Raw genomic sequence first — 13,125 nt, 5'->3', positions numbered from 1 at the left:
GTGGAGGTGTGTCTCCGGCAGATCTTCTTTGCTGGATCTGCTCGGATCTGGTCGTCCTTCGTCTACGTTCATATGTTTCCAGACTGGATCCTTCTGATCTACGCAACTCTTCATCGGCAGCCTTTGCTGTTCTGGCGCACGGGTCCTATGAGGTCTTAACACGACGACTTCTCGACTTCTCTACTATAACAAGTTTTGGCCGACTCCGAGGAGTGAGGGGTGATAACGGCGACGCGCCTTCAGCTCGCTTCAGTGCTTGTAGTCGTCGCTAGGTGGCTTACGGATCTGGATGTAATTTTTATTATTTATGGTGTTTGTTGTGCCGCCATGATTGGAGATGAATAGATCAAATTTTTTTTATTATTTATGATATTCATTGTACTGCCATGATTGAAGATGAATAGATTGAAAGTTTTCTCGCAATTTTTTCTTGGCTCAATTCGGAAATCCGCAGCCTCACTGATCCGACAAGACGCTAGACAAGCAGCCGTGGTCACGCCATCACGAATTCAATGGGTGTCGGCCGCGATTCCTCTACTCCGCCTATTTCTCTTTCCTCTGTACTGTGTTTAAAAAAAGTTTTGCGCAATTCAATAAAAAAAGAAAAATAAGAGGGAATAACAAGGGTTCCAATGTTCCCTCAAAAAATAAAAAAAGGGTTCCAATGGGAATACGGACAGATTCGGTCGGACGCAACGCAACCGAAGCGGCCGAGCCAGGAAGGCAGCCTGATCCGACCACCGCGCCGCACCACCGTCCCGCCTCGCCGCGCTGTCCACCAGCCACCGCTTTCCCTCGGGCCTCTATCGCTCCGCCGCCTGCTGCTACGCCGTCGAACCCCCGCCCCACGATCCTCCAAGCCCCACTCGTCCCCCCTGGCCTCTGCCGCTGCTGTTCCTGACGTCCCCTGCGGCGGTGACATGACTCGGTCCCACGGCGAGGGCAGGGAGGAGGACTGGCCTGTGGCTTGCGAGACGGGGCCGCGGAAGAAGGGCAGGAAGAGGAAGCGGGGGAGCGCCAAGGCTCGGCCGCCTCCTCCTGCCCCGTCCCAGGAGCACCGCGCCACCACCAGCGACGACGATGGGTCGGCTCAGGTCAGGGCCATGGTGGCCGAGCAGATGCGGAACATCCTTGCCGTCGACGCCGCTAAGAAGAAGAAAGTTGCCGAGATACGTAAGAACAACTGCTCTATGAAAGATCTGTTTTTTCCCCTTCATTTGTGTATTCTCCGCACTTTTTAAGGAATAATAATAACACTAGATACCGATATCTGCTGTGATACTGATATGGAAGTTAACTCTAGTAGTTGTTTGTAGATTTCATTGGGTGTATTACTTTGTAGATAGATGGGTGGCAATTACGGAGTACATTACATTCTTTGATTGAACAGGAAATTAGCCCAAAACAAATGACTCGTCAGTATGAGTTCAGAGCGCCTTTCGATTTGCTTATTCGAAGGACCTTAGCTAGTCTTGCCATAGACCCCAGAGCGCGGCCTTTGCATACAACAAGCTGCGTTAGAGACTTGGTTGCTGTTGTAAGCCGCCCACCAATTTGTTGAAGGTAGCTCAGCTGTTCTTCATATGAAGGCTGCTTACCGGCATATCAGCACCAGTGTCAAGGCCACTAACATACATAGTGCTTTCAAAGGCACAAAAAGGACAGATCTAGGGCAAGGTTTTCGAGTCGACGAGTCGTTCTGGTGTAGCGACTTTTGACGAGTCGTGCCGTGCGATCGACTAATCGAGGTGTTTGAGTCGACTTCCAGTTACGACTCCTCGACTAGTCGTTCGACTCGAAAACAGGGATCTGGGGGCTCAGGTGAGTCACAAGTCACAACACGGCAAAAATGCCTCAATCTCAAACTCTTCAAAGAGGCGTTTTCTCCCATTAAATGCGTATCATACATATGATGACTACTAGTCATAATGTTCTTAGTTTTGTCATAATCACTTAGTGCTCATGGTTGTTTGGCCATATTTAGTTTCCTTCACTTTATTGCCAACTTGGCCAGTATGTTCAGAGTATGCCTTTTGTATTTCTACATGTACATGTTGACGACTGCTTTATAAAGCACCTAGTCAGATTATAAGTGTGGTCACTTCATATGTCGAAAAGGCTCTCTCACTAAAACATTTTCATGATTTTTGTTCGCCGCCCCATGTCCTCAATCGTATGCAGTTGATCTGGAAAATTAGAGAAAGAATTAGGCGGTTAATCTGTTATCTCTAAGTAATTATTTACTCTAATTGGGCATCAAACATGTGTTTCTTTCTTTCTGACAATATCCATGGCTATAAATTGCATATATTGTAGTTAAAGGCCTCTCTGGGGAACGTGACCTTTCTGTGGAGGATACGTTTGGTGACTCCAATGATGGCAGCCTTGAGAGTCTTCAGGCTCGTAAAGTTGCATTGTTGGTCTCAAAGTCAGTCGTCAGCCTGTCTTCTTTTGCAGGTATATCATAGGTTTACTTAGTAGCCATTTTTTTCTCTATATTTAGTTTGAGATGAAGCCCCAGTAAGGTGTTGTTAATAAAATTTAGGTGGAAAGAGGATCCGTGTATGTTCGGGATTTGTGATGCATGGAACAGACAATACTGGTGCAAATATGATTTTAACCTCAGCAACACTTGTTAGATCTCTGAATGGGGACAGTAATGTGATATCTGATGTGACGGTAATTGCTGCCTTAATCCATTGCCAAACATGTAGATTTACTCTTATCAGTTGGTCTTGATTGTTTTGCTGGACAACTGATTTCAGGTCAAGGTTCTTCTACCTGATGGGCATATAACAGATGGCCACATCTTTCTTGTGGATTTTCACTATAATGTAGCTGTCGTCAAAATTGCAGCTTATTTAGCGCTCTTAGAAGAAGGCACTACCAACAATGGAGCCGTGTTAGCACTTGGACGTGCATATGAAGGCGGTCTTCTCATGTGTTCACGTGGTCAAGTTGTAAACAAAAAAAGCAAATTTGGGTGCGCGGAGCTATTGGTGTCAAGCTGCAAGGTTTCCATGGTATAAAATACACCGTCTTGAGTTTTAGTGCTATTGGTGTCATTCTTTGTTTTTCTGTTATTATTTTTATCTCAGTCTAGTGAAATCTAGCCCATTCATCAATGTGAACTGTTTACTTAAAAAGAAGGGGAAAAAGTTTCTACCAAAAAGACCTTGATGTTCTTGATTGATCTGTTTTTTTACAAACTACACCAAATACTAGGTTAATTCTACTATAATCATGTGCATTATTCTTGATCTCACATTTTGGTTGTCAGACAAGTTAGACATTGGTGAACACTAAAATACACAGTGTTACAACTTACAAATAGAGTTTCAGTAGCATGCATGCTCTAGTAAGGCACACAATTCCACTATTATAACGGGCACACTTAGAATTAGCTGAAAGTGCAGGTAGGAGCCACAGTGGCAAAAAAAGAAAGAAAAATTGACTCAGAGAGGTGTGTGTGTGTGTTGGGGGGGGGGGGGGGGGGGGGGGATAAAGCCGACTGGGCCTGGTTGGTGCTTTGTGTTGCAGGCTGGGGTGGCCAAATTTAAGGAATGTCATCTGTAGAGTTAGCAAAGGTTGTTGAAACCTGGGAAAGGTGGAGGTGGATACCTGAGAGAACATATATACATATAGAGCTGCACAAGGGTGCAGGAAATATGCCAAAAAAAGGGGGGGGGGGTTGCAATTTTTTTGTTTTTCTTGACTATGCTGACACTTCTCCATTGTTTTTCCCCTTTTGGCAGGCTGGTTCTGGAGGACCACTTGTCAATTACAATGGTCAAGTTCTCGGTATCAACTTCTACGAAAAGAATCAAACATCATACCTTCCCATGTTAATTGTATCAAGGATCCTGGAACAACATCACTGCTTCGGGTAAACTATTCTACTTGTGATTCTTCTACTGCTTCTTTTTCTGTTCTAGGTTTTGCCTTACCACTCTTATTAGGGAAAATGGACTCCTCATTATTCTCTAGTGTGTTCCTTTTTCCCGCTCACCATGTGTGAAATAAGAGTTTTTCTTATTGTGCAGGAAATTAATTAGCCCCTGGCTTGGATTAAGGTACAGCTCTCTTCATATGGTTCCACTGGCAGTCTTGGAGCCTATCTATCAAAAATTCCCATATGTTGACCAGGGTTTATATGTTTCAAAGGTATGTATCTCTTCTATTTTTTAATTCTTTTGTGCTTTATTTGCTTTTCTGTATGTCAAAATATTCCTTTCAAGAAAACGAGCCCTCCAATTTTAGAGTAAACTGATAGGCATTGCATGATGTCCTCTTTAACTCGGAATGTTAGACGAGTTCTTAATAGTGGACTGGATTTGCACAGGATTGGCCTCTACATACTTAATAATATAATATCAGAAATTATGTTCCTATATGATAAATTTAATCCTAATGTTATTCGATTTAGTTTCTTAATTGGGCCATGTTTCCTGCTAAATTGTTGGTGGGGATGGTGGTGAAAGCAAGAGCCGCCGCTGATAACTTCACTCCGTTTCTAAATATAAGCCCGTTTAGAGATTTCAATATGGACTACATACGGATGCATATAGACACATTTTAGAGTTAGATTCACTCATTTTGCTCCGTATGTAGTCCATATCGAAATCTCTAAAAGGTCTTATATTTAGGAACGGAGGGAATAGTAGGAAGCTGGAATGGAAGGCACTCCCTTTGGGGAATAGCCCTGTTGCCAGCCCTAGGTAGTGTGTCAATGCTCCTCAAGCACCTTTAGGCAGACAGCAGTGTCAGTACGGATCGTTTGCATTGGACTGATTTATCTGTCTGAAAGGTAGGATAGTGTTTGTTTGGTGCCAGTCTGATATTTCGGAATGACATATCAAATCAAAATTGCTCTGCAGGTGATGCTGAAATATGGGGTGGTACAGCAAGCATTTAGAAACTTGACGGGAACTCTTCTTTTTTCTAATCCAATTAGGATTTCCTCATTAATTATTACTAATTTTGTAGCTCACGCATTGCCACGGGCCCAAACAGAATAATATTGGATGTGCAAAAATAGTATGAATAATTAAGCATGAAGATATTGAATTTTGCCTAAGTTTTTCCTTCCAAGACATGCATGATGCAGTCTAGAAGTTGCACGAATAGTCAAGATAATGAGGGGGGAATATGTAGGAAGAGCTCTAGAAGCGATTTATGATATTGACCAAGATTTTAACATAGACCTGTGAAAGAAAAATAATAATTTATGGCCCAATTATTTCTTTCCACTCTGTTTCTCATAAAAATGAACTGTTAAGCTTGACGACATGAAAACTACTAACAACTGGTATGTGTAATTTGTAATGAATATAACAAAAATATAGGTAGTTCATACAAATTAGATGTAACTGCAGTCGACCAAATGAAAAATCTGTACGATGATTTATATCAACCTAACTGCCATATTTGTACACGGTACCTTAGGTATAGGTGTGAGCTGTGCCACCAGATATAGAAGGCCTGACATATCAGACACATCGACCATGGCAGCAACGCCATTGCTGGTCATTGGCGCTCAACCAAGCATCCAATTCAAACACCAAAAACGCTGTCATCTTTTATGGTGTTTGGTGGCTCTTTTCTCTTCATAACTGCCGTGAATCTCAGAATTAGCATCGCGGATCACAGGACCAAAATAGACACGGGCAAGGTGAAAGTTGAGAGATTATTGCACAATAATAGAAATTCGGTAGTGTTAACCTTTGCTAGTTCATTGGCCAAGCATGGAAAATTGACTAGTGCAGAACGCCTGTCGCAGCACTGTGTCAAACACTCAAACCTAATCGCGAGCAAGGAGGGAGGGGCATGAGGCACCAGCGGCAGGGGCATAGGCGGTGGCGGCACAAAGCAATCGTCCCACGTTAATCATGAAGCAGACGCTTCAGGCTTAGAGCCTAGGAGGCCAGTCTGCCCATTAGTGGCCTTTCTTATAGGCCATTTCTTTCTCCAGAATTTACTTGAGACCGTGCGCGCGCGCGGGGTGGTGGTGGTGGTGCAGATTATGTAGACATATGTTCACCACCAATGGACGTGTCTTTCGGAGAAGGGAAAACATGAGTTTTATGAGCTGACCTGATGTCATGGCGTAAGGAGATGGTAAGAACAATAGGTAGCGGGGGCATTTGTTTAGTCATAAAGGATTCCTGCACATAAAAGCATGCTTATATTTTTAGCAGGGTTGCTTTGCTGTTTAGTGAATTTACTGTTTGAATTACTGTGCACCTGTTGGTTTTTTCAGTACACTATTTTTTGCTATAGACTTTTGAGTTCCCAAAAATGCAATATCTGAATTATTTATTTTCTGGCCTATTATATACTTGCTTCAGTAGCATGTTTGTATAAAATGGACTAAATAAGTTGCTAATTAGGTTGTTGAGGGATCACCTGCTGATGTTGCTGGGTTATGTGTCGGTGATGTTCTTGTAAAATGCGGTGACAAACTTCTCTCTGGTGTCCCAGAGGTAAGTATGTTTCCGGCAGCTTACTGTTATCATTTTGTGTGGCTGTAGCCCTTTTTCTAATCAATATACCTTCAAAATGCATGCATCAGTTTGGTGCAATGTTACTGGATGATGCGAAAACTCATTCTGACGCCTTTGGAGGTTGGGCTGGGGACATGACAATTGAGGTATTTAATTTTGATCGTCCATCGTTTTTTGGGACACCGTCATATGTCGTTTACCATCTTTCTTTGCCACAAAATTATCTCCTGTTTACAATCTCTGTTAGGTTGTGATAAAGCGACAAAGAGATGGCAGCACGGTGTCAAAAACTATAGCCGCAGAGATGCTGAGGGAGGACAACTATAACAGGCAAAATTTCTTTTCTTTTATAAAAATATATTAGTGTTATGTTTCTGCTAAAAAATTGTTTGTACCATAGCCATCATATGACTTTCCCTTTGTCATCCAGATGGCCTGCACCTATGCCAAGCTACACAATTCGCCTAATAAATGTCACGCCGCATCGGTAGGTACTCCCTCTGTCTCAAAATATAAGACGTTTAGTGTAAAAGAAAACGTCTTATATTTTGAGACCCCAAGCCTCGCATATGGGTGGACCGAGTCGGGCGAGTAGGCTGGGAGGGAGTACACTTGGTTGAGAGCGGGGACTCCTCGTGGACTCTTGGAATGGTGTGGCCTCCCTGGGTGCGCCGACGTTGGCATGTTTTTTGTGTGTGGGATTGCATTGTAATTAGTTGCAGATCCTGTGTTGATCCACCGGATTAATACCAAGCACGGACTCGCTATCAACTTCCTTTATCATCCTGAAGCAAAGTTCTTATCCCGGAAGCGGACATGATGCATGCAACGGTTTGGGATGTCATATACTCATGGTACTATTGTAGTACTCCCCCCGCCCGGGTTTATTAGCCCCCGTATATTTTGGGTCAAAGCTTGGCCATAAATTTAACTAGTAAAACGCAAGTTATACGTAGCAAAAATATAGTCGTTGGAAATTATTTCAAACCTGAACCTAACAATATAACTTTTTATGACATATCACTTATATTTAGTCATTCAAATATACTTTTGACCCAGAATATACTTTTGATGGAGACTCTCCCGGAACCTCTTTTTTGATTTGTCTGGGAAGATATCTATATTCTGGGCACAAGATGCAGCTCTGTGAAAGAGGACATGCAAAGAAAGACTCTTGGGCATGAGACCCGGTCAGTGGAGTCAGCTGGACGGAAACTTGAACGACGGCCAACTGGGAACATCGTGAGCCGAGGACGGAAACTTGAAAGTGCAACTGTTTCTCTTGAGCTTTGCCGCCTTGTACGAATGTGAATTTGAATTTGCAAAGGGGAGGTATGCCCAGCCTGGAAACGGCCGGGCGGTGCCAGAGTGTTCTTCCTTTTGCAAGCAGATGAAGAAGAGCATGCGAGCCGCGGCACGGAACAAGTTTTAACTCGAATGCTGCAAGGAGAGACGAGGCCTTTGCGCATTTTCCTTTTTTTCCTTTTTTTTTTTGCATTTGCCTTCTCTGGACGTGGTGGACTGCGAGAAACAAGCTCACGATGTTTTGCACACGGAAGTTGAAGCTTGTATCCAGCAGGCAGGCCATGACCAGAGCACATGAATGGGCCAATGGGGTCTGATGCGAGCAACATCATTCTGAAACGGACCCCGTACAGCAGCACAGCAGCTTGTCCAGGCGACCGACACGAGCCTGCCCCGAACGGGCATTTTGTTTTCGATTTCCTGCATTTTACGTACTTGTTTTGAGATTTCTCATTGCCCAACAAGGGCTTCGTAACAAAGTTGCAGATCTAGGTCCAAGGTGGAACATGCTTCAACAGATAGAAGGATGTTTATATCCTGAGATCTAGAGTTAACAAGAAATATGAATTGGCTTTCAATTTGGCTTGCTGGACGATGTAATTTTGTACCTTCTTTCCTTTTCTTTTCTCTTATCTTTCTTGCCTGGGCTCAAACTATGCCGCCTCTAGTTCAGTCTAATGAAATTAAAAAATGCAGTGTGGTTTGTTTCGCCTAAAAAAAAACGGAACATGCATCCCAACCCGTATGGCCGGTAATGTTCTACCTTCGCCCAGGCTTGGGTTGCCAGCGATCATGCTTGGTTAATGGAATGATGATTCCCAGCTCCCCAAAAAAAAGATGCAACATTTTTCTTCTGTTTTCTACGTTGTACCGCAGAGAAAAAAAATATTGTAACAACATTGAAAATGCCCCTCATGGGAAAACAAAGTCATGTCATGATTCAGGTTTTGCATTTGAGCGAGTTCCAACGCCCAGGGAGGTAGGCGGTCTGGGGCTCAACCTGCCCTTGAAACGATGTCAATAAAGCTAGAAACTCCAAATTGGTTCTTAAACCCGATGATAACATGAAGAAAGATATCATAAGCTACCGATAAAGTTGAACTACGAATTAACAAACACTCCATCAGTTAATAGTCAGACGCCAAGTTAAGAAAACTGTGTGCTCCTTCAGTTAATAATAGTCGGATAACAAGTGAAGAAAACCGCATGCCACGGAGTAGAGGCGGCATAAGTTAAGCAAGTGCCTACAAGTACATATTATCAAATAAGATTAGTAGGGGAGTAGAGCAGCTGGATTGGTGTAAGCAACTGATAAAAGTAAATGCTGTGAATACAAGCTAATTTGCTATAGCAGTCTAGTTACTGCCAGTAAGCCGAAGATGGTCCTGAGAAGTTACAACAAACAATTTCTGCTCTCTAAACTCCAGGCATATAAGAGCAAAGCATCATTTATTCTACTGCAACAATGCAAAATAGTTTTAGGGCATCTCTACCCGAACCCAACGCTTTAAATGCTTTCTTAAACCATAACTCCTTACACTTTGAGGAGATAAATAGTGCAAACGACATCGACCCATCTAAATTTACACGCATGAAAAAAAATGTGTGATATAATATAAAACAATATGTAGTGCCGCCTAACTTGAAATAAGATATTCGTTCCCCTATAATCCTTTAATACCCTTTAAAAAGTCGTCAAGGGAAATAATCCCCACCTAGCACTTCCACTGTAGCTCTGGGGGAAGGGCTAGAAATGCTCTGGCTAAGTATCGTTACTAAGCAGCATACTGGTTTCAGTAGTGAAGTATCATCCCTAGCCTCTGAAAGTTTACCCATGCAAACAGACCAGAAACTTTATACACTAACGTTTTTTTTCTCGCATCAACATTGACATGAGCTGGTATAATGCAAATACTATCTACATAAAAACATTGAAATTTTTGAAAACCATATTTTTAAGTTCTAAGAAAACATAAATAACACACAATTATTTAGAGGTGTACACTACATGTGAGCAAACTTTCATGATAACATATGTTTTGGTGTGAGCTAAACACACACACACACACACACACACACACACACAAAATCATGTCCTCTTATAGTGTAGGTGCAGATGGTGTACACACGCGCCTCCCGTTCATGAGCGGAGAACCCCATGGCAGGGCAGCTGTGGTGGATGAATTTGACTGGCCGGTACCTTGTGTTGGTGAGCACCATGATGAGTGACATGTCATGGCTCCATCCTATGGCTCGAAAATGGCCGGGACGGATCTGCCCATCCGAGAACTCGACGAGGAGCGTGGTGTCCTCGTCGACCAGCGCCCCAGGTTGCCTCGAACGGAACGGGGCGAAGGTGTGGGCGACGGAGAACACCAGGGCGAATCGGTCGCAGGAGTGGATGATGCTTCCGGTGCCATAGCACACCGGCGTCAGGGCCTCTTTTTGGGGGGCGCTGCTCTCCTCCTCCTCCCCCTCCTCTCCCATGAGCTCCTCGCCGCTGTCCTGGTTCCCCTCGTCTCCCAGCTGTGGTTCGGAGGGCTCCTTGAAGGCCCTCAGGCTCACCACGGACTCGAGGTGCTTCTCCACGAGTGCGCGAACCACGCGGCTGGTCTCCTCGTCGCTGGCCATCCTCGCTCTTTCGGCGCAGGAAACGTCGGGATTCGGGAAAGAAGGAGAAATCTCTGCAGAAAGGAGCTTTTTCCCCTCAGTACGTACTAGTCTTTCTTCTTAAAGCAAAGGAGACGCATTTGGGTGTGAGGATGGAAAGGAAACAAGGCAGATCTCTTCAAGAAACAAGAGAAAGAGAAGGTGCAAGAAAAATCACCAAGCAATCGAGGGCTGAGGCACTTGTCTTTCTTCTTAGCGCCGGAGCATTTCTCTGAAGAAAGGAGCCGCAATAGGGTGAGAAGATTGGAAGGAAACGAGCTCCTCAGATCCTCGAAAAACACAAGAAAAGGAAGGAGATTTACCAAGCAACACCCACGCGGCTGAGCAGCTCTCTGTCCGCCTCCCTGCCTTCTTGGTTCTTGCAACAAGGATGCGCCTTGCTACTCTTGGCCGCTCCCTGTGAGAGACACGCGTCCTGTGTTCGGGTTGGTCAAGGACAAGCGGGGAGGGGCTCTCGTCTTCCTGGTCAAACTGGTCTCCAGAGAGGAGAAAGGCTTTTTTGCTGTACAGCTACAGGAGTACAGGGGTTCAGAGAGGACTGCTTTTTTCTGGTAGCCACTTCGAGCAACTGCTCCGGTGAAAGGCTGCTTGCTTTTCATGTGTAAACAGCTGTGCCAAAATCCAGAAGCCATCAGGCGGCGGGTGGGCGTTTGTTTTGGAGGGAGTGTAGGATTCAGATTTGGTGTTGCCCATCCTTCAATTTAGGGCCACTTTGATACAAAGGATTTGCAAAGGAATTTGGAGGATTCTAATAGGTAGGTTTTTTTCCCTAGGACTAGGATGGTGTTTGATTCTTCAATCGATGAACTTTTTTTCTTAGAGCAACTCCAACGCGCCGACCCAAATGGACGGCGATTTTGTCCGTTTAAGTCGGCCCAGCGGACACCCATGTCCGCTTTTGCGTTTGGGTCGGCGCTTGCGCCCAACGCTGGCCCGACCCATTTTTGTGCTCGCGTGAAAAAAAACATTGCCGGCAACATTTTTGGAAAATAAAAACGGTAATTAAACATTAATGTCAGCCACAAAAGCCGGCGAGAGTCCACGAGTCCACTTTTACATTAAGTAAAACATTAAATAAAACTAAACTACGAGGGGGCGCGCTGCCCTAAGTGTCCTCATCTTCGCCGTCAGAGTAGTCATATCTGCCGGATCAACATTATCCTTATAGAACTTCAACTCTTCCGCTGCGCAAACCGATTCAGCATAGGCCGCATCCCCCTCTTCACAGTCCAAAGCGATCTTACGACTCCCGTGCACTGTGATGGTTCCCTTATGACCCGACATTTTGAGCTGCAAATAAACATAACAGGGCCTTGCCATGAATTTTGCGTAGGCCGGCCGTCCAAACAGGGCGTGATACGGGCTCTGGATTTTCACCACCTCAAAGGTCAAGGTTTCTGATCTGGAATCATGCTCATCACCAAATACAACCTCCAAAGCTATCTTGCCAACCGGATATGCTGATTTACCTAGTACCACACCGTGAAAAACAGTGTTTGACGGTTTAAGATTCTTATCTGTCAATCCCATGCGACGGAAGGTTTCATAATACAGAATGTTGATGCTGCTCCCTCCATCCATGAGTACCTTGGTGAACTTATAACCCTCCACCTGAGGTGCCACCACTAAAGCCAGATGACCCGGATTATCAACCCGGGGTGGATGATCTTCTCTGCTCCACACGATGGGCTGCTCAGACCAACGTAAGTAACGGGGTACTACCGGCTCAACAGTGTTGACTGCCCTCTTGTGAAGCTTCTGATCGCGCTTGCACAAGCTAGTGGTAAAAACATGATACTGCCCACCATTCAACTGCTTCGGGTGACTCTGATAACCTGATTGCCGCTGATTCCCCTGATTGTTCTGCTGGTTTTGACCACCTTGGTTGTTGTGGTTACCCTGATTACCCTAAAATCCTGAATTTGAACCGCCTCCACCATAACCCGGCCCGTGAGACCCTGGACCTAAACCGCCAGATGGACCCTGATCATACCAGAATAGATCAAAGTTTTTGAATTCCCTCATAATGAAACAATCTTTCCAGAGGTGCGTGGCCGGAACCTCCTTCGTCCCGTGCTTTGGGCAGGGCTGGTTTAACAGGCGCTCCAGATTCATGCCTCCACCACGCTGGGGCAGTTTACCTTTACGACGCTGCGCATTGCCCTGCACGTTGGTGTTAGCCACAAAATCCGAATCGTCCGCTTTACGCTTACCATTGTTCCCGTGGCTCGCCTGGTTATGCTGTCCTTTTGTACCGGCATTCTTCTTTCCCTTCTCCGGCTTCTCTTCGTCAGAATCGGGATCCTTGGTATTATCAGAATCAACATACTTAACTAGAGCTGCCACGAGTGTTCCCATATTGTTGCAGTGGCGCTTGAGCCGTCCCAACTTCACCTTCAGCGATTTAAACCGGCAATTACCCTCCAATGTTACGATCGCCGTATCAGCATTGATGCGGTCCGACGAATGCAGGCGGCGCACCCAATGAGTTGTTGATTCGTTCTCTCCTTGAACACAAGCAGCCAGATCCACAATGGACATGGGTTGTTTGCATGTATCCTTGAAGTTCGCTATAAATCGGGCCTTCAACTCGTCCCATAAACTAATTGAATTAATAGGCAGGCTCTTTAGCTAGGTGCGAGCCGTC

The 13,125-nt window shown here is 44.9% G+C and overlaps 2 protein-coding genes across 2 annotated transcripts; one reads left to right on the top strand and one right to left on the bottom strand.

Annotated features, from left to right (window-relative positions):
• Positions 1 to 667: 667 nt before the first annotated feature.
• LOC123047223 (putative protease Do-like 14) lies at positions 668 to 7,347 on the top strand. Its single transcript, XM_044470722.1, has 10 exons — positions 668 to 1,173; positions 2,317 to 2,457; positions 2,546 to 2,679; positions 2,766 to 3,023; positions 3,756 to 3,886; positions 4,044 to 4,164; positions 6,390 to 6,482; positions 6,572 to 6,649; positions 6,751 to 6,833; positions 6,934 to 7,347. The coding sequence occupies exons 1-10, from the start codon at positions 921 to 923 to the stop codon at positions 6,992 to 6,994; spliced, it is 1,353 nt and encodes a 450-aa protein (XP_044326657.1). The 5' UTR covers positions 668 to 920; the 3' UTR covers positions 6,995 to 7,347.
• Positions 7,348 to 9,828: 2,481 nt separating this feature from the next.
• On the bottom strand, positions 9,829 to 10,920 carry LOC123042532 (uncharacterized). The gene is made up of 3 exons (XM_044464963.1): positions 10,781 to 10,920; positions 10,636 to 10,689; positions 9,829 to 10,492 (listed from the first exon to the last, which is right to left on the bottom strand). Exon 3 carries the CDS (start codon positions 10,437 to 10,439, stop codon positions 9,858 to 9,860), a length of 582 nt encoding a protein of 193 aa, XP_044320898.1. The 5' UTR covers positions 10,440 to 10,492; positions 10,636 to 10,689; positions 10,781 to 10,920; the 3' UTR covers positions 9,829 to 9,857.
• Positions 10,921 to 13,125: the final 2,205 nt, after the last annotated feature.

Source organism: Triticum aestivum, chromosome 2B (genome assembly GCF_018294505.1).
Source record: "Triticum aestivum cultivar Chinese Spring chromosome 2B, IWGSC CS RefSeq v2.1, whole genome shotgun sequence".
In the NCBI taxonomy this organism is placed as follows: domain Eukaryota; kingdom Viridiplantae; phylum Streptophyta; class Magnoliopsida; order Poales; family Poaceae; genus Triticum; species Triticum aestivum.
This window is presented reverse-complemented; position numbering and strand designations above follow the sequence as displayed.

Excerpts from the sequence above, each read along its gene's own strand:
- LOC123042532 (XM_044464963.1), bottom strand. The coding sequence starts at position 10,439 with ATGGCCAGCGACGAGGAGACCAGCCGCGTGGTTCGCGCACTCGTGGAG.
- LOC123047223 (XM_044470722.1), top strand. The coding sequence starts at position 921 with ATGACTCGGTCCCACGGCGAGGGCAGGGAGGAGGACTGGCCTGTGGCT. Across the intron at positions 3,887-4,043 it reads GAACAACATCACTGCTTCGG|GAAATTAATTAGCCCCTGGC; the intron begins GTAAACTATTCT and ends CTTATTGTGCAG. Across the intron at positions 6,483-6,571 it reads TTCTCTCTGGTGTCCCAGAG|TTTGGTGCAATGTTACTGGA; the intron begins GTAAGTATGTTT and ends TGCATGCATCAG.